The sequence below is a fragment of the Chelonoidis abingdonii genome, chromosome 7, assembly GCF_003597395.2.
Source record: "Chelonoidis abingdonii isolate Lonesome George chromosome 7, CheloAbing_2.0, whole genome shotgun sequence".
In the NCBI taxonomy this organism is placed as follows: domain Eukaryota; kingdom Metazoa; phylum Chordata; order Testudines; family Testudinidae; genus Chelonoidis; species Chelonoidis abingdonii.
The window spans coordinates 14,600,706-14,622,538 of NC_133775.1; the positions used below are offsets into that span (position 1 = coordinate 14,600,706).

The following is a 21,833-nucleotide window of genomic DNA, read 5'->3' on the forward strand; positions in this document are numbered from 1 at the left end:
CTTTTTTTGTCCTGATTCAGAATGAAACAAACAAACATAAAAATATCAGAATTTCTCATGGGGTAGAAATTCCAATGTTTGACCAGCTCCAGTAATTACAGAAATGTGTAGGAGAAACTCTGAAGCCTAAGTAAATACATACATCTAGCATATCTACTGCCTTCAAATAACTTCAATATATTTCACAAGACTACACAATTACTTTTGAATTATAGTGTATTATGGTTGACCAAAAATGATTTCTGGAATCCGATTGTCACTCATTCTTAAAGGAAATAAATGAATGTCTTATTCTCTCATTCATCATTATGAGACTCAATTCAAGGTTTTTCCATAATTCATAGATTCCAATGCCAGAAGGGACCATTGTGATTATCAAGTCTGGCCTCTTGTCTAAAACATGCCACAGAACTTCCCCAAAATAATTCCTAGAGCAGATCTTTTAGAAAAAAAACATCCAATCTTAATTTTAAAATTGTCAGTGATGGAGAATCCACCACAATGCTTGGTGAATTGTTCCAATGGCTAATTACTCTCAACGTTGAAAATTACCCCTTATTATAAAAAAATCATACATAAAGATAAGACAACATAGGAATATAGTTTAAAATAAGCCGATTTTGTGAAAGCATCCTATAAAAGAGAAATGTATTCAGGAATCCATTCACAAGATTCCTCCACTTCCCAAGAGAGGAAGCAGGAGGATCTTGTGGTTAAGGCACGGGTCTGAAACTCGGGTCTGGGTTGAATTCTTGGCACTGCCACAGACTTTGTGTGATCTTAGGGAAATCACTGTATCTGTCTATACCCCGGTTTTCCATTGTAAATTAATAATAATGCTTCCTTTTTCCAGTCCCTTTTCAGGCTACTAAACAGATTATGAGCTCTTCAGAGAAAGGATTGTCTTTCTATGTATTTGTACAGCATCTAACACAATGAGATCCTGATGTTGGTTGAGACCTCTAAATGCTATCGTAACATAAATAATAAAGCTCCAGAAGACAAGGACTGAGACATGGCCTCTGTGCTCCACAACACCTGTTGGAAGAAGGACCTGCAGCAGAATGACGGACAGGCCAGCATTGAGGCTGGCCTTCCTTTTATAAGGTTGAGATTTGGAGGAGCAGGATTAGTATGTGTGGTTCTTGCAGACCAAAGGTCCACCTGCAGCACTAGTTTGGTGGTTCTACCATGCTCTGCTGCTTTTGGCTAGTCTCCACCCCTACCAGCCAGGCACAGCTGCACATCTCTTGGTCTCTTCAAACTAGACTGAATTACAAGTTACTCTTGTCTTGAGCAGTAGAAATGCCGCATAGAAGTCCCTTGAGGACACTTCTCCTCTGGTGACTTACAACTGCCCTGAATTCTCACAGAGCTCCCAAAGCACAGTGTGAATGGCTTTCCATTGGCTGAGAAGGGGAAAGAATATAGTGTAGTAAAATACTAACCTCCATCTGGTGACTTTGCCCCATTTCCAATCACATTTGTTTCCCCTCCATGCTGTTTATTAAATCTCTTATCTGTATAATGTGATTCCCTCCCAGCTCCACCCCCCCCACACAGTATAGGTAAAATATGGCAGCCAATATAGGAACAAGGGCCTGTTTCTTCCTTATCCTGCGTTGCTCCCTATGTTCTGGGGAGGCCTGGGGGCAAAGGGGCAGTGTAGAGGCTGGCAGACAAAAAGATGAAAGCGGATTGTGGAAATTTATTCTGTTTTTCCCACCAGGTAACCAAAAATGGTTTCTTAACTAAGCATTACTGGGCAAGCAAACTCAAAGTACAGTAAGTGTCCTGCACTGGAAATATTTATATTTTGCTTCTAATAAAGTATACAAGGTATACTGATAGCTTAGTTATATACAATACTCAATATATTATACATCACTGTTGTAGTTCATGCATGTTTGTCCCTCCAGCCTGATTAGAGATGCTAAATTGTTCAAATACCACACCAATATGTACAAACAGTTGTTCCCCAATAAATCAGAAAAGGACTATATTTTGATGGGTCAATTTGCTCCCTGGGTATTCCTTTTTCTAATTATTGTCCCTAGAGACATGTGAGCCTTACAATACAGCTGCTCTACAGGAATACTGCTTTGCACAAGCGTTTCCTTTGAAGATTTAATCCGCATGTTAAATTTATAGCCAGGCCCATTCTCCATCTGCTTTTGGGAGCTACTGTATGTATTGCATGACAGTGCATGCATGGCTTAACACCCTGAGTGACTTTGCCTTCCATATCCAAATCTCAGTGTGGGAGCCTGAAAATACAATTACATACCTATTGTAAATGCTGTTTTCAGGGGCGCAGAAGGCATTCAAGATCTTTGAATATCTTGTCCTTAACAAATACAAGTGAAAAAAGCAACCTTCCACTGACTGTCTCCCTGTAGATTAGTAGGTCAGGGAGCAGCCGCTGAGAGAGAAAAGTCTGATGAATTATTTTAAGATCGCATGAGCCAGTGTCTATGCACTTATCCATTATTGACACAATGTACTGTTGTTTGTTCGAATCAAGGCCAATGCTACATTTGCCTGTTGTGTCTTTGCAGGCAAATAGTTGCTTTTCAAGAACTTGTGCGGATTTCTTACCATTTCTTTGTAACAATGTGTCTGCATTGCCCTGGAAAGCTGAAATTATTATACACAATACTTCTACTGCGTGAATATTTAAGGTGCTCATCACCAGCAGACAAAGTCTGCTCCCAATGAGCTTAACTCTCCAACTTCACCTCCTCACTTCTCAGGAGAGGAATTAGGCTCCAAAGACCTAAATCTAGTGTTGTATTGATTTTCCAACTTGGTCACTCAATTGACTTGATAGGAATCACCCTTGATGTATACCAGTGTAAGTAAGAGGATAATCAGACCTGAGGTAGCGTTTGGAGGATGCAGCCCATCTGCCTCAGGGCACTCCCTCAGCTACCCAGTGTGCGGCACTGCCTGGCCTGTTTGGGTGGTCTCTCATTCACAACACACACACAGCCTATTTCTATTCCCCAAGTGTACCTTTAATCTTTAGATACCAAGCACTGCAGAACATAGCACAGGCATGTGTCAGGAGGAGTCTTCCACCCAGCTTTCTCCACACACCCCACTCACTCTCTGAGCTCTCCCTTTACTTACTTTTCCTGCCAATTACACGTCTTCCCCTTATTGAGCTAATTACATCATTAATCCAACCATTGCCCCCAAGTGTCAACAATTCCCACCATAACAGGTTCATTGATTCCAATTAAGCCTGTAATCTTCTCTGTTGTGCAATTACCTAAGTAAGCAGGGTGCTACCACTAGCACGCTATCACATACCTTCCCCTTTTTATGTCATTTGAGACCTTTCATTGCCTCCTGAAAGGGAGGGGGCTCTTTGCAGGGCTGGGGTTCTACCAGATCACTGTGTGCCCTTTTACACTGGCTGTCCATGGGGCACCAGTGGAAGACAGGGGACAAAGTTAACTCAGAGACCGAAGGTTTGTCCCATATTTCCACCTTGACCTCTAGGTCACCACACCATTCGTGTCCCATTGATCTTTCCTCCAGCTTTCTTTGCCCCTGGATTGTATCTATATAGGGATTTCTGTCTTCCCTCAATTTACCGTGCCCCAGGCTAGAGGTTATCTGCCTAAGATCCTTCTCTTCTCCCCCAAGGTTTTGTTATTAGGGACCTCATCTCCCTCATTAGTATTTTTTCCATCTTGGGCTTTGCCTATGGCTTGCTCCCCCTGGAAGCTGGCTGAGACTCTGCCCTCCTTGTTCACTAGATCCATCACTCCCAGATAAAGTGCCCCCTTTCAGTACTTCTCCCTCCCCACCCTTAAGTCCACTAGCATTTGGATTCTCTCTGAGTTTGTTGGCGTGTGTCTAGCATTATTTAACACTAGTCCTGAATGGTTGCCTGGGGGGTATACGACAGAGAGTTCTTTACACAAGCCCCACCACGGAGGTTGTCTCCTCCGTTCTCCTGCTTTTTTTCTACCAGCAATGGAGACCAGTCCATTCTATCATTCCTGCATAGGGCAACAACTTCAGAATGCCCACTCTCTGCCACTTCTACCTCAACTGGAAAAACAGCCACTGGCTAAGTGTTCCTTTCCCCGTGGGCACAATTCTTTGTAATCAGCACCCCTTTCTGTCACCACTGCAGCCTGACCAAGGTGTGCTCTGCACCAGAGAACATGCAGCTGCAGAATCCATAATTGTGGCTGTCCAGCTCACTTTGATTGGAATTGTCCGTATCCCTAGACTAGCCTTTACCTTTGCCCACCACAGAACTCAAGACTCCCACAGTCTATGCACAGGCAGTCTTTCTTTATCTATCCTTTGCCTCACTCACTGATAACACACCACTGGGTGGGCACTAGAGGCACCCTTCTTCTCCTTTGACATCATCCCCTTTCCAGGCTTTGGTGATGGCGGCTTCTCAAACTTTTTCTCCCACTCCCTTTCTGGGGTGGGGAGGAGAGAAAGCTCTTTTCTTGGAAAGTCTGCCTCCACATATTCCTGTGTTAATGTCACAGAGGACTCCAGCTACTCCAGCTGGTACCTAACCTTTCAGAGTCTCATGGAGGCTCTGTGTTGACTGTTCCAGAGTAATTGAATCCACTACAGCCCCTGTGTGCTGTCTTTCTGGCCTCAGCCAACAATTGGCCCAATCCAATAGCTTTTGTATGAATGCCTGGGGATGTACCCCATCATTCCATCTGGCTGCCCTACATTTTTGGTGGTATTTTTCCACTGACGTGCCCACCCTATCCAAAATAGCAGCCTTCAGTGTGTCACAGTCTTTGGCACGATGTTCCTTTAAGCCACCTGAGCCTCACCGGTGAGTTAAGGGGCTAGTTGCAGCACCATGGCCCTTTGTCCCTTCTGACACTCCTAGCCAAGTGCTCAAACATTATCAAAAAGGCATTAGGATAATCTCCCAAAGCCATTGTACATAATCCCAGATCTACTGTCCAATGTCCTGTTCCCTCATTAGCATTCACCAGCCTCTGCTGGAGATGCTGCTGTACCTGGGATTGCTTCTCGATGGACTCCTGTATGGCCTGTTGCTGTCTGATCTGCCAACCCAAAAGTTCTGGTGTCTCTGCCTACTGGGTCCTCCTGCATCTCTTTTTGTTGTTCAGTTAGCCAGTGCAGCATCTCATCCATCCATTGCATCCAGATCTTCTGCCCTAGCACAGCCAAGATCCCCAGTATTGCGCTAATTACCTCATTAGCCCAACCATTGTCTCCAAGTGTCAGCAATCCCCACAATAACGCTTAATTGAGTCCAATTAAGCCTGTTAACTTTTTGGTTATGCAATTACCTAAGTGAACAAGGTGCTACAGACAGAACTCTGTCACACCATCCATTAGGTCTTCCTGAAGAGATGTGTCTTGTACCCTGCCGTGGAAGTGGCAAGGCTTGGTGGAGTATAATCTCTGTTGGAAGCCAGCTCTACAGTGATGAATCAACCAACAATCCACTTGAAACATTGTTGTCTCCTCTGATATGCACTCTGGGCTCCATTATCTGGAGACTCTGGGTTGAATATGGCATCAGTACAGTGGGAAAAGTTTACAAAATTGTCATTCTCCAGGGGACTGCAAGGCTTGGGGCCTTAAAATGGAATAAGGAGCCTTTTTCTTATGGGACACTAGGAGAAATCTGATTTCTGACTAAAAGTTACTCTTATCTCATGGCTGTTTGGTGGCTTATATGATATGAGTTGATGGTCACAGTGTGGTGCTAAGTGGCCATATCACTACCAACACATTTGACATCAACTGATGTGACAGTCTCAGAGAGGGCAAAAGACAGACTGAGTGTAATTCTAATATTAGAATAATTAGTGATGAACAAATCCCCATATTTGATGAGCAACCGCAGCATGGATGCATATCTAAAAAATTGGGGCAAAGATCTAAGATGAGCAAACAATTTTGAAATTTTCCCAACACTCCCACTTCCAATTTAATTTGTAGCACAGAAGCAAACAAACAGCTGAAAATGAAAAATAAGGAAAGAATTAGCAGTGCATTGATCACTGGAACAGATTGCCAAAGGATGTGGTAAATTTTTCATTACTTGGAATCTTTAACTCAAGATCAGATGCCTTTCTAAAAGATATGTTCTATCTCTGCAGCAACTTGTTAAGGTAGATGAAGAATCAGTAGGTGAAATCTGGCCTGTGTTATGCATGAGGTCAGACTATATGACCAAAATGGATCCCTTTGGCTAATTTGGACAAAGTTGTTGCATGAATCTCAAATATGGTTCCAGTTGGTCTTGATTCAGTTTTGGGGTGACATTCAGGAGAGGGGAGCTGTTATGTCAACCACATGGATTAGCTATGCCTCACTGGTTTTACTAATGCCCCTGCTGTACCTGTTCTGTGGAAAGGAGAATGACTTAGGCCTTGTACACAAAAAGAAAGTTGCACAGGTTTAACTTAAATCAGTATTTAAATCTATTTAGTTAAATCAGTGCAAACCTCTGTGTGCTCATAACAGCAGGTTGGAAAATTAGCTTTATTTATTTTGCAGAAGATTGCAACTTTTCAGTGAAAAATCAAACACCAAAATATTTTGGCTGAAAACCAAAATAGTTTGATTAGAAAATGCTGTTGTGGTGCCTTGTGGGAGTTGCAGCTTTCTTCTGAAAGTTGGACTGCCAGATTGGACTACATCTCCCATGATGAATCATGGTCTCCTCTTATAATGAGGGGAGTTGGTTGCATCAAGAGAGACCCTCCCATGAGGGATAGCTGAATCAAAAAATTTTGGGGTTTGGCTCAAATATTTCAGTTTTCGGGATGCCATTTTTTTCAACAAAAACTGAAATTTTCCCAAGGGAAAAAAAATCATTAATTAAAACCTAGTTTCCAGTATTAAAAAAAACCAAAACCAAACAAACAAAAAGAGTTTCAATGGAAAACTTCCAACCAGTTCCTATTTTGTTTTCAGCTGTATTATTTCTGTTTAACTCAATCCTGTTCCTAACCAACTTAAACTAAACAGCAATAAGTTTGGTGAAAAATGAAAGAAAAGCATCCACACAGTTTTCAGCATTGGCTTAACTAAATTGGTTTAAATTCACATCTTAAGTCAAACTAGTGCAACTTTATTCTATAGACAAGCCCTTAAAACTCCAGAGATGTTATTCATGCACCTTCCACCAACATTCAAATTTTCCTGAAAGAAAAAGTGTTCATTCTCCAGCGTAAATTGATGAGAACACAATATTTGTCCATTAGTTGGCAGTACATGCCCTCACTTTTATCTTGAAAACAGTTTTATTTCTGAGACTTTTATTAAAACAGCATAGTTACTTTTGGTGTCTCTTTTGGGAAAAAGTTAGCATAGTGTAATGTGTGTGCTCTCTTGCTTAATTTATACCTCAGCATGAGCTCACCCAACACTACAGAACTGAAACCACACATACACACACACATATATTTATAAAAATATTGGATAGAAAAGCCAAGCTGTTAGTACCAGTTCCTGTAGAAATGAAATGAATTTTTCTTACTTTGGGGTGGAGAGAGAAATTATACCTTTTAATATTTTGGACTTTTGCCTAATTTTAATTACTTCAAAGATTCCCATCAGAAGTGGTCTGAAGTAATTTCTGCACAAAGGGGTCATAGTGACAGAGCTGGGATAAGAATATATTTATATATTTACAAATTTCTGCTGACATGGCAACACTAAAAGGTGTTTTTTTTAAATAACAGCTCTTTGTTCCTTCTGGTTATGAACTTTTAATATAAAGTGAGATCAAAACCTGTAAACTTTATGGCACTACAGGCTGCATATGCCGATATTTTAGCTACTACCAGTGAGTTCACTAACAGACTAGTATTGTGAGGTGTCCCAAAGCGTGACATTGAAAGTTATCTGGTTACAGAGAGATCAAGTTTATTTCCAGATTAAATAAAAAGATACCTTATTACTTGAGGCAGCACCAATACCATGATTACTAGGAAGGTACACGATTACTTAGTGACTTGCTGACATTATTAGCAGTAGCATTACCATAACACCTTGGAGTGTATTCTATAGGAGCTTAGTCCACAAGTAGAGAATAAACTTTGTAGACATAGACTTTTCTAAGGAAAACAAATGATACATGTGGATAAGAGAATTGATCTCTCTTGTGACTTCCCTGCAAGTGTTGGTTGAACAAGAAATTCAGGATCATTTCCCTTATCAGCTGTGGATAGGGTGAAAACAAGGGATTGGGCAATTAGTCATTGCTGACAGTTTGATCAGTACTATACCAACACATAAAGAGACAGTCTGTGCCCTGAGGAATTTACAATCTAGCCATAACACAGTTCAGACATACATAATGCATCTGGAACCAATATGAGCTTGGGGGGTAGGGTGCAAAGATCACGGCTGAAAGACTTTTTGGGAGGTGTGTGTCTTAGAAGGTGATGTTTAGCTGATCCTCCCTGTTACCCCCAAACTTTCCCTAACTTCTGCTTCATTCAATAGAAATATCAACCTCCATTCACAAGTATCCATTAAACACTGGAGATATTTGGCAGGCTATATAAACAAGTCTATAAAAGGTGGCGACGAGGGGAAGATCAGTCAGTTCATGGGGAGTGGGGAATAAGGAGGGAAGTATGTCAAGGGGAAGAAGTGGTCAGAGGTACGGTGGCGAGAGTGAGATCATGGAGTCAGAGGTGGAGACAATGTTTTTGGAAGGTCTCAAAGTTTTCTTAGATCCGGGTTGCATATAGTCTCAGAGATGGGTATGGCCCAAAACCCCAGCTCTCAATGTTCGGAGTGTTTGTTAATTGAATCTGGATCCAAATTTTATTCTTGGTTTTATCTTGATAAAGAGCGATGAAAAACCCTGTACCCAAACATTGGGCTATTAAAAATCTAACGTAAAGATCTCGAGTATTAAATTGCCTCTGCTTGTGGAACATGCGGTGATCTTCTTCCTGGTATGGAAAGCTACACACGCCAAAATTACTGAACAGTACCAGAATACCTTTACTGTCTGAAGATTGCTTAGACCTCTTTTTGGGGATGGCAATTTACTGTTACAGAAAGTTTCAGATCTTACCTTGGAGCCAAAGTCTCTACTCCATGAAATGCAGGTGCTTGCATGCAGCCACATGTGCAAATATGTTAAATATGTTTGCATGCAAAACTATAGGTTTTTGGTAGGTGTTCCCCCATAGCTCTGACACTTTCACAGAAAGGCCAAAGGATCAAAGGCTGAAAGCAATTTTTCATGCTCTCTAGGGGCTGACATTATCACTTCCAAGAATGGCATCCAATTTTTTTGCAGTACTAAGAGCTATATCAGCAATTTACCTGGGGATGGAGCAATGTTCCTAATTTGTAGAGATGTGCTTAATTTTTTAATCCAACTCCACCAGCCATCCAGGTACTGATAGCTTTCCCAGTGTAACTGAAATAGCTGGCTGATTGAGTTCATCAACAATAAAATTCCATATCTGCTCTACTTCACCTAGTGGACAAGATCTATACGCTACAGATGAAAGCGGGCTGCATTTGGCCCTTCTTTAGACAGCTTCAATTTACAACTGTAAATTGAAGACCATCTACTGGAGAGAGATTCTGACTTTTGGCCACTTCTAAAAGGCTTGACTTACCTCACTGGACTTCAGGTTGCTGCCTTGGTTTGCTGTCTCCTTGTCTGGTTCTCCATTTCACTGGCTCCTCATTCACTTCCCTCCTGCCAACTACACTTTGATCATGACCTACCTGTTTGTCTCCAGTTGAATGCTTTACTATCTGCAGTGTCTGCTGCTCTTTCTGGAATCTAGACCTTTTTAATGAAGCCTCCTCTGCACCCACAGGGTATGCTAGACCTATTCTGACCTTTACTCACACTATCCAGTCTTTCCTCTTTTTCTCCTACCTGACAGTCCTGCTACTTTGGACCCAACCATCTCTGATCTTTACTAGGCCCTCTGCAGTGAACCCTGTTCCTATAACTTGCTACCTGGTCTTTAGCTTCCACCCCCTGAGATTCTCCTTTTCTCTTTGCTGATGCCATTCTTCATCTAGCCTGTTCTCTGTTTTGTTTTTGTTCTGCTCAAGCAAATGTTACTTCCTTGGCTTGCCTGTCAGCTTCTCTTGTCTGTCTTCTCTGGTGTGGTTAGTTTAAAAAATAACAACTTTTGTTTAATTTTCATTATCTCCTCCTCACTATTTTAATCCAGCTATGCTATATTACCAACACATACGTGATGTTTAAAATACTTTTTTACTGCTTGCTAGTGGTACAATGGTTGCCAGCTAAATCACACACCTCTGCAGCTATTGAAGGCCTCTGCTCTTCTTAACTCTGCAACCTCATTTCTTTGTAAAAGTCAGAAAATTACTCAAGTGGTACTAGAAACTGCCACAAACCTCCATGGCTCCTTTCCATAATATGCTTTAAATCCATGATTCGTTAACTTTCATCAATTTATTCTCCTCTTATATGCCTGTCTCCCATAAACCTACTCTCTACTAGCTTTTATAGGCTCTTCACTAATGCACCCTACCCATATCCCAGCAATCTATATCTTTCCTCTCCATTTGCTAAATCTTCCTCTATTAAACTGTCTTCTGTGTGTGGCATCCGAGCACCTCCCCACTCCTTAATATTCCCTGCCTGTAGGCACTCTTCCAAAACAAGCGTACTCCTGCATATTCCCTTAGACCCATCTCCACTCACTTTTTAGTATTTATGTTGCCACAGTGCCTAGATGCATGAGCTGATATCAGGGTCCCATTGCATTAGGCACTGTACATACACAATGTAAGAGACAGCTCCTGCCCTGAAGAGCTTACAATGTAAATAGCCAAGACAGACAAAGGATAGGAGGAAAAATAGCCCCAGAAGGGGCCATGCTTACCTCAGGTCACACAGCAGATCAGTGGCAGAGCCCTAGAAATAGAACCCAGGTTTTCTGAGGCCCAATCTGGTGCCCTGACCAGTAGAACATGTATTGGATAAAGTTCCTGGAGGATAGGTCCATCAGTGATTATTAGCCAAAATGGTGAGGGATACAACCCATGGTTGTCCTTAAACCTCCGACTGCGAAAAGCTGAGCCTGGATGACAGGGAATGGATCACTCAAAATTGCCCTGTTCTGGTCATTCCCTTCAAAGTTATGTGCCACTGGCCACTGTTGGAAGACAGGATACAGGCTACATGGACCATTGAGCTGAGTCAGTACAGCCGTTCTTATGTTCTTCCACTTCATTCCTCTTCTTCCACTCTCTTAACTGACCCAGTCTTTCTGCCATTCCTCATTTTGCGCTTATTAACACTTCCCTGAAGCAGTCAGAAACACCAGTCTCTCCCACTGCTCTTAATAGCTCCTATTCTGCTTCCCATTTCCTTTGACACTCCTCCAATTCCTACTCTTCCACCCATAGATCTGTATTCCTGCCCTCCTGCCTGGGTGGTTTAAGACCTGACATTAAAATCCAAGCAAGCACTTCATTTAGTCCAACAGTGCAGACTTCCTTAAGTTTCCCTTCACAGCACTTAGAGAATTTTGCATTCAACTACAGTCTGTTTGTGGGCTGCATGTTGCTAAGCCCAGACAGTGTTTCCCGCAAGGGAAAATTCAGGCTGCTGAAGATGACTCAATAGGGGGCGACTCTTCCCTCTGAGAAAGCTTTGGAAATATTATCAGACACAGTGCAACTAAAGATGTCATCTTTCAGATAAGTCCTGCTGATGAATGTTAATATAAAAAATCCCCTTGCACTAAAACAGGAGCATTTACCCAGCTGTACCAAGTTTCAGTATGAGTAATAGCAACTCCTACCATGTTCTGCCTGCTTAATTTCCCCCCTGCTGTTTCACTTTGAAGTGGAATTCACATCCTATCACAAACTGTCATGCATCTTTGCTGCTACTGTGCTTCACTTCAGAGTGAGCTATCAGCGATATACCTTGACTTTTAACTGCCACCTGTGTGCGGACATAAATAGATGTGGGCATTTTTTATTTTATTTTTTTTCACTCAGTAAAGATCTTCCATATCCATCTAGATGAAAGTTTCCTATTACATTGGAGAGTTGTTGGTCTCAGAAGAAAAATGTGTAATAGAACGGGGACAAAGTAGATTTCTTTGCAAATGCTGAAAGGTAGAGCATGGAAAGTGGCAGGGCTGCAGGCTGTGGCCTGTGGGTCTTTGGCCTGTATACAACAGACAGCGTGAGGCTGTTGTGCTACAGTGCAAACACGAGCAGAGATAACACATGGGCACACGCAAGGTTAAGTACCTGGCAGCCCTTGATGTTAATTAGAAGCACTGTGGTCTACTCTAGCGGATAGAGCGCTGGACTGGAAAGCTGGTTCCATCGATGTAGGAAGCATCTATACTACCACTCTGCAATGGTGCTTCTGTAACACCCATAGTGTGGGCACGCCCTTGGTGACCCCCACATCAGAGCTCTCATTTAAAGTGAGATCAGGTTCAGGACTGTTTTTAGCCTGGAACAGGTGTATGCAACATCTACCCAGTGCAACGTAAAGCCCTAGATATACCACCCCAATGCATTTTCTTCAGATTAATCTAAGAACAACACAAATGCAGAACATGGTTAAAATACGATATTTAGTTGTGTTATGAGCTTTTATTTAAAAAGCACATTTATACAGCAATAATTTCGCAGATACAAACTTCAATTTTGTATTCTACAAAAGTCTTTGAATATTCTTCTCTTTACAAAATGAAACATTACAAAAATACAGACAATTTAATATGATTTTTTTATACAATTGTCTCTAGTTGTAGTTATTTTCATTAAAATATTACTACCACAGACCTACAATATTTTAGTCAACTACAAAAAAAAATTAATTCAATGCTTTTTTAAGCAGCAAAATGTAAATAACACAGGTCAAGACACAGTTTATAATCATAGTGGATATATCTAAAAAATTGTTTCAGAAATAATATTTTACATAGTTAATTTTTAATGTTTTATACATTATTTATATAATATTTATATATAAAAATCATAGCTTGCTATAGCTGAAATGATAGGACGGATTGTGTAATACAGATGTGCAAATGGCCATTCCACGTGGTTTGCATGATCTCTTTTCAATTTAGCTTTTTTTCAAAGTTTTAAGATAGATCTTCAATATTTGTCTTTAACTTCCATTAGAAAGCCGAAAAGCTAGGAGAAATAGGTCAAATTCTGCTCTCTTTTACACACTCTTGATACACAACCCGATGCAACTGAGATCAGAATTTGACCTAATGTCTATTGAATGGCTTATAAACAGGACCCTAAACAGAGAAGATGAGGGAATGCTCAAAACTTGTTTGAAATCCAGGCTAGGACGTTCCACCCAGCAGTCCGTCCTAAAACTGCAGAATCATTGTTCCTCGGGACTCAATCCCAAATTCATAGTGCTAACATATCTTCAACAAGATCTTCCACTAACAACTGACGTGACGTGAACTCCCAAAGGTGGCGGCGATAGCACAGAAAATCCTTCTGCAATTTATCAGGGCCAGGAGTAGTGAAGGGAGCCTTTTTTAAAATTAGGCCATTTGTCAATTTTGGGTAGGCTTGATGCCTCGTACAGTACTAATGTCACCAGGTACAAAGTGGAAATGAAGAGATTTGGCTTCTAAGTGGATAACGGATTCATTCATGCACAATTTGTTGTGGAACCACCTTAGATTGCTGGGGTTTTTTTTAAGTTTGTGTAGTATGACCAGGCACCCTTCTGACATTTTTGACTGGGCAAGCTTCTTCTGAATCAACATCACAGTATGGAACGGAGTCAAACAAAGCAATATTAAAAAGAAGGAGGGAGGGGAAAAGAGCAGTGACACTTAGAAACCAATCCCAAATCTTGAATCAGTGCTGTTTCTTGTAAATAGTGCTATATAATTTAGTTGTGAGTTTTTCTTACAGGTATTGGAAATCTTCCTAGTAAAAGCTAAGATGGCCGGCTTTACATAATCGTTTAGTGTTCATTGTGCTATGAACAGTTTGGGTTCACTACAACATGAACACTCAACCAATTGCACGTCCAGAATTCCGGCATCACTGTTTGTGTGTTTGTTTTTATCATTGTTGCTTTTGACTTAGTTGAACAATACCCATTTCATGCAAATGTTGCAAGTGAAAAGGCCAGAGAGTAAGACCTTATTAGTCGGACAAGAAAGTCTCTCCCTACATTCTACTGTCTGATGAGATTTGAGAGCAGCAGGTAGTTGCTGTCAGCAGTCATTTTTGCAAAAAAAAAAAAAAAAAAAAAGGAGGGGAGGGGGGAGAGGATTGTGGAGGGAGGAGGGCTGCAAAGGTCTACACCATATTGTGGTGATTGTTCCGTTCAATGATGTCCACAGGTGAAAGGATATCTTTCCGGATTGGAGGAGGAGGCAGGGAGGTCCTTATCTTGGGTTTGAAGAGATCTGACACATAAAACACCTGTAAATAGAATTTAGAAATCAATGGAGCGACATTTGAAGTTTTCCTTAAACAATATTTGATAGATTAGCAATGAGAGAGTATTCGTGTTCTATTTTACAGCAACCAAATTCTTTGTTTATTTTTCTGACTGACTACAGGACTGGGACCCAGGAATTCCTGAGCCTGAATCCCAGCTTTGAAATCACCTCACTGTGTGTCTTTAGACTCAGGGTCTGGTCTCAGAAAGTGCAGAGCATCTTCAACTCCCACTGGGGCAATGGGAGTACTTAGCATTTTGTAAGATTGAGCCCTTAGCCTGGGTATGGCTGTTTTCCTAGCTGTGGCATAGGCATGTACGATACTTGACTACAAGCCACATAGGTGTTGGAAGGTTAAATGATAATGGCTCAGTATGAACTGTGGTGGGCATTAATAAATGATTGCATTTATTTGCTATAAATAGATTGATAACACACAACTCCAGAGCATAGGCTTGAAAGCCCAGAAATAAAGAGAGTTCCTTGGGGCAGGGACTATCTTTTTGTTCTGTTTGTACAGCACCTAGGACAATAGGGTCCTGGTCCAGGTATACACCTCCTGGGCACTACAGTTATACAATAATAATAATAACAATGATAATAATAATGACGATCAATATACTAGGCTCAAAGACCCCTCTCCCCCCAAAAAAGTTTTAATCCTACTTGCCTGACTCACACAAATAGCCCCACTGACTTAACACTCTCTCTGAGGGGCAGTTAAAAGCCCTAAAGTTAAAACTACTCTACAAACGACGCTATCTGTAACAGGCGGGAGGGATAGCTAAACCCAGGGTTGCGAGTTCAATCCCTGAGGGGGCCATTTGGGGATTGAGTTGGAGACTGGTCCTGCTTTGAGCATCAGGTTGGACTAGATACCTCCTGAGGTCCCGTTCAACCCTAATTATCTATGAATCAGGGCCACCTGATATACTCTGCTTTCCTCTTTTCTCACGACACGACCTACGAAATTGAAGTTTAGTCAGGATGACTGTCTAGCAGTCAGAGTCCAACAGAAGGAGGAGATATTCCTGAATCCCTTTTCCTGAATACCCAATGATGTAACCGCGCTGCCGGATGTGAAAAGGCCAGCGTTTAACAATTTAGAGAGGCAGAAACACAATAAGAAACAGAGTGCTGGGAGGAAACCTTCATTTCCTCCTTGGCAGCCTTGGCCTAACCCTTATCAGTCCGGCATGACTGCTGCACTTTCTCTCTTACTAAACTTAAACCTGAAGCCAGAAGGGAAAACAGTCAGACAGTGTAACTCTCCGTAAACAACAAAACGCAGAGAGGACTCATCTTTGCTATTTAGCACCAGAACTTTGATATAAACAAAAACGAACTTCAGTGACTGGTGAACACACATGCCAGTAAGCACCATGGCAACTTCCCAGCCCCACTTTTGATAAGTCGGTGGGTCAGAATTTACCAGCTGAGCTGAAACTTATTTTGACACTGAAATTTGACAGCTGTCCATAGAGAACGCACCGCATTTCACTTCAGCCAAAGTGATAGGGAGAATGATACTTGGTATTTTAATCTTTGTAGAATCATAGCAATGCAGGGCTGGGAAGGACCTCAAGAGGTCATCAAGTTCAGCCCCCTTTGCTGAGGCAGAACCTGAGAGGTGTTTCTCCAACTTGTTCTTAAAAACATCCAGTGATGGGGATTCCACAACCTTCCATAGAAGCTTATTAGTTCCGAGCATAAGCCAAACATTGCCTGGTGTGGGGTTAAGGTTCCCTTAAGGAAGAGTTATCCTTTGTAACGGTCCATTATGGGGTTTCTAAAGCATCTGGTGGAGACAGGATACTGGACTGGATGGACTGGTGAGCTGATCTGGTATAGTAAGCCTTGCATTCCTATCAAGCTTATAGGATGGCAGCCTTAGAATAAGAAATGTATTTGTATCTCTTCCTACTGCAGTGTCTGGAAGTGCCCTTGATTTAACACAATCAAATGGAAAAGGGATAAGATGCTTACATGAATAAGACTAGACTACACAATTACACTAGCTAGTCCAAATACAAGGGTTATTGAGCTGCATGCTTCAGGGTGGTTTATTGGTAAAGACAGGAAGACATTTCCCTCTCATTCCCTTGCTCATCGTATGGCTGTCCAGATGCACTATTCAGCAGGAGTATTCCTTTTCCGCCTCAACATCTTTCTAAGCTACTATCAGAGACAGGAAACAAGATTATATGGAGAATTGGCCTGATCTGAAATGACTTCTAAAACTGAGAAATTGGGAGTCTGAATCCTTCACTTTTCAAATTTTATTACTTATCCATAAATATTTGTCTGGAACAGAAAAGCATAAGAAGCCCAACATTTAAAAAAAAAATCTTTTCCTTGACTGAAAATACGGACATTCAGATGTCTAGCTAAATAACTGTGCCCACATATCTGCCGATTAGACAAATAAATGCTAGCATTGTGCTACAGTAAACTGAGGGAGTAAAATTGCACCCACAAAAACACAGGGTTGGATGAGTCCTTTTAAAAACAAACAAAAGTTATGCTCAGAATGTCCTAACGAGAGAATGCATTGCTGTAAAACATTTTACTTTTTTTGGTTGTTAGTACTCAAAGAATAAAATAAAATAAACCAGCTGTTTTGGAGTAATTCTGTTGCCATTTCTCTCCCATGCCTGCCCCCTACCACTGGATTCAATCAGAAAGGTGTCCAACTTCTACATCAAGAAATCCATGACAAATCAATTTGTGGGAGGAGGTAGGTGGCGGTTGCTACGTGCAGGAGGCAGATGGAGATTATACCGAATGTGGCCTTATTTTATACATGAGTCAGTTATGGACGGAGTATCATCCTGTGGTTGGTTGTTTTTTAGCCTTTCCTCTGCAGTTCATTGCTTTTGAGGGTTTAATTCAAATACTTGGTAGTAGTTTTAATTCCCCTTTAAACTGTATTTCTCTCTAGCCTGGCTTCAGGCTACGTACACACTTACAGAAATCCTGAAACATGATCTTTTAGGGTCAAAACAGTGTGTTAAATCCTCCTAACACTTGAACTGTTTAAGACTAAAAAAGGTAATAAAATGTGCAAAGTTTTTACTTGGATTTATTCCACTTCCTGTAGAAGGTGCTCTCCACCCATAAAGAAAATTTGACAGCAGAGAACAGGAATTGAACTGTACAAACTAAGTCAGTATCTTATATTTCCATTTAATAATCCCATTTCTTTTCATCATATTAAAGAAATCCATACTCAGATACACAACAGTAAAACAAACTAATATGACCTTTAAGAGTTGAAACCAAAAGGTATCTTGTCTCTTTAAATGTTTCCACTTGTGTAAACTACGTGATACCTATTAGTCTGCTTATCCTGCTATTTTGATTTTCGGAAATTCTCATCATATTTCACTTTGGATCCAAGTAAAAATGTTTCATCAGCTGGAAGTGCTTGACACAAATGTCTTCCATTTGTTATTTCAGGCCAAGAAGGACAAATGCATCTGCTACAACTTTTAACTTTGGTAACTCTTGGAGATGAAACACACAACTGGCTTCCATGGAGAATTACAGCATGATTACTACTGCACTTAACAGCCTGAGAAACAGTTCTTGAGTCACAGCAGAAGGCTGTTCTTCAGAATGATTTTGAGTCACCCTTCTCTGACACAATGTAGTAGGGAGTGATAAAACTGTGGCTAAGCCAGGAGGCCTTGAATGCCCCGTGAATCAAAAGGTCAAGCCTGGCTTTATCATCTTTACCAGCTAGTAACGTAACACAGAGAGAGCCCCAGACAAGTGAAGGGGAAGTTACTCAGTGTGCGTCTCCAGAAAGGTTTCCCTGACAAGAAGGAGTTTATTGTTCTATGAGAAGAGCTGATTAGCTCAACAAGGAAAGGGCAAGCCAAAGAACTGCATGACATATAACGGTTGATATTAACTAGCAATTCATTTCAAGGCAAATCTTGCCCCTGCATCACTGGTTCCAGTGAGTTTCCAGCTTTCAGAACGGGTCTGAAATCTGTTTTGCAAAGGTGTAGCAGAATCCTGGGGGGAGGGGTCATTAGGTTGATATGAAAGTGAGAGTGGGGCTAGGATCTGGCAGGGAGCATAAGGAAGTGAGTTGGGAGCTCCCAGGTAGGGTGACCAGACAGCAACTGTGAACAATTGGGACGGGGGTGGGGGGTAATAGGCGCCTATATAAGACAAAGCCTCAAATATCAGGACTGTCCCTATAAAATCTGGATCTCTGGACAGCCTAACTCCTCTTTTATAGGAGGGGATGTGATGCGATCCATTAGGACTCTGGACACTGCAGCAACCTCAAGGTTTCAGCTGTGGCTACAGAATGGCTCTGCAGCTGCACTGTGGCTTATGCGTCTGACGAAGTGGGCATTCACCCACGAAAGCTTATGCTCCAATACATCTGTTAGTCTTTAAGTAAGGTGCCAAAGGACTCTTTGTTCCTTTGAAAACTTCTGGTCTACAAGCAGTTAGCAGCTGGGCAAGAGAGGGAGGAAGAGAAAGTGAAGAGCTAGGCGTGGGAGTGCAGGGAAATTGTGCAGCCAGCCAATGAGAGCTGACCCTGAAGTTGCGGGTGGTGGGAGGGATGCAACCCTGTGATCTCTGAGTTGTTCTGGGACATCATGGTAGATGGGGCATGCAAATTTGTAGGATCTAGGGCTATCAGCTGGGGTGAGTCTGACCTTAGGCTAAGGATGGAACTGGAAGCTAGTGAATTCTATTATGAAAACAAAAGCCTACTGCTTACAAGAGAAGGTCTAAGGTCGGACTTAGACAGAGCCTGATCCTGGCTCCTTTACTCATGCAAGCCGTTCCTCTGACACACCCACAATTTAATTTGACAGGAGGTGGGAAGGTTGTTCATTCCTACACCACTGCCTGATTCCAGCTGCAGGGAGCCCTGGAGTGGCTTCACAGTGGCAGCAGCCTAGCAGCTTTTTAGAGCCTGTGGCCCTTACTGTTAAGGGAGCCTCCAACCATCCCTCCAAAATGAAGAAAAGAAATATAGGCCCATACTGGGCAAATACTAACCCTGGTCCTCATTTTTTTAAACAAGTGAGTTCAGGATTCCAAGAACATTTTAGCTGTTTGCACCTGGACAAATATGTGACAGGGGTTTGGGTCTGAATCCCACTGGAAGCCCCTTGTATCTTTTCCAGGCAGTAGGAACACGGCAATGAATCACCAGTGCCCTCTCCACATCCGGGCTTGCAATGTAGGCCTACAAAAGAGCAGTGAATAGAGTGGGTGTGCCCTAGGCTAGAAGAGAAAGATCAGGCCTGTTTGTGAAATAACCAGGCAGCTGCTTCCTATGTTGATTTATTTCGTCACAGGAAAGTCAGCCTATGGGAGCAACATTCTCACCCTCCTCCTGGCCCACTACAATTTGCCATCTGCTAAAGGGTCAGGGAGGAGACCACCAGATTTGCAACTTGTCACTAGGCAGGAAATGTATGAATGTCTATCTCTAGCATCTGGACTCCTATTGTCTTTCAGAAGCCACTACTTAGATCAATCTCATGTTTCATCCTTTTATCATGTTGTTCATATTCTTTCCCCCCCTCTACCTGTGACAAAGCTTTCAAAAAATGACAAAAAGAAGGTTATGAGGATTAGGAAATGCACACATAAAAAATCAGTCTGACTACATATACAGTTAATGCCCAGAGCAGTGCTGCCCAAACTTGGGACGCTGCTTGTGCAGGGAAAGCCCCTGGCAGGCCAGGCCAGTTTGTTTACCTGCCCTGTCCGCAGGTCCGGCCGATCACGGCTCCCACTGGCCGCGGTTCGCTGCTCCAGGCCAATGGGGGCTGCTGGAAGCGGCGTGGGCCGAGGGACGTACTGGCGTGCTTGGGAAAGAGGTGGGGAGGAGTGAGCTGGGGCAGGGAGTTCCCTTGCGTGCCGCCCCACCCCCTTACTTGCTGCAGGCAGCCCTCCCTGCGCTCCCCTGCCCCAGCTCCCTCTGCCTAAATGCCAGTGGCAACCAGGGCGGCTGAAGATATGGTCGCCGCGGTCACTGCCAAAGAAAATAGTGCCCCCCGAATCCTAGCCCCCTCGGCGACCACCTACGTCACCTAAATGGTTGCATTGGCCCTGGATATGAAGCACCTGAACTGAGAAAAACTGCTTCACTGTTCCAAAGCTTGCCTAAGACCTTTTTGCTCCCAGAACTTTTAACAGTGATGTGTTGTTGCTTTAATTGGCTGCTAAGGATATTAAAAGGTTTCTAAGGCTTTGAGGAAAACCGTGACATTTTAACAAAAGATATATATGAACCATAATGATTTTGCTCCTGCTATGCATAAAAGAGGCAAATTTAAGAAGGAAAGTCACCCATTGCAGTGGTCTACGTGGAAGACTTCCACCAATTAACCCTTTGGCACTGGTATTTAGGATTTACTGACACTAAGCCATAACGGTGCATGGACACTTGGCAATGGCAAAACCCAACTCTCACACCCAAAGGGGTTAATCATTTTTTAAACAGCTAGATTACAACATTTTTTTCCTTTTTTTTTTTTTTGTTGCACAGGTTTAGCATTTTATCAATAAGTGGAAAATGCACAAACAACCTATTCTCCACTCCTGTGAATAAACCTCTAGGGAACTTTATTCCTTGCCTCGAGGTTTACTTTACTTTCAGATCAAGCAAAATAAAAAGTGTGTAACCTTTTGAAAACTTGGTTTTTAGGAGTTTCTAAAGCCACATAATTACTTTAGTCCCCAGTCCCTTTGTTTCTAAACAAGATAACTACACTGAAAACAATCACGTCATTACACAGAGCCGGCGCCTCCCATTCTGCCTACATTAAACGTTTACATGTGTCACTTTGAGTTAAAGGACTGTGCAATCAGGTCATCCTTTGGAAAGTAAATTGCATGAGAACAAGCCAGGCAGTGACAGACAAGCAATCATGGCTTTTGTAAACCATTTTCTCACAAACCTTTTTGCCACATAAAGAACAAAACAAAAAACCTGCAATCAAAAGAACAAACCCAAGATCCACATTCCCAGGAAGGGAATTTTTTTGGTTTAACTCTGAAGGGAACATATAAGTTCCCCACCTCCAAGACAGTCTTCTGGGATCTTTGATTCTGTATAGATCCTCTGCAGAGCCTTGACAAGCAACACAGCTTTCATCAACAAAGGAGTGTTTAGCCTTTGAGGAAAAACTGCCACCACTGTTTGCATGTTAGCCTCCTTAAGCTGCATTGGTAATTTGCTTGGATTGGAGAGGGCCACTAATAATTGAATCCTTGCTAATCAGCGAACATACTGACCCTAATGCTGATAGAGCAGAGCAGAACTCAGCTGCTTCACTTAAGATGCTGTGTGGGTTTTACATAACTAGGGTTTCAGAGGAGACTCTCTAC

The 21,833-nt window shown here is 42.1% G+C and overlaps 1 protein-coding gene across 1 annotated transcript in view; it reads right to left on the reverse strand.

The window, feature by feature from the left end:
- Positions 1–14,249: 14,249 nt before the first annotated feature.
- The window catches only part of PLPP3 (phospholipid phosphatase 3), a 68,735-nt gene continuing 61,151 nt past the window's right edge, over positions 14,250–21,833 (reverse strand). The window contains exon 6 of the mRNA XM_032803138.2: positions 14,250–14,439. Within this exon, the coding sequence (XP_032659029.1) occupies positions 14,314–14,439 (126 nt within the window). The 3' untranslated portion in view covers positions 14,250–14,313. The remainder of the gene's footprint in view (positions 14,440–21,833) is intronic.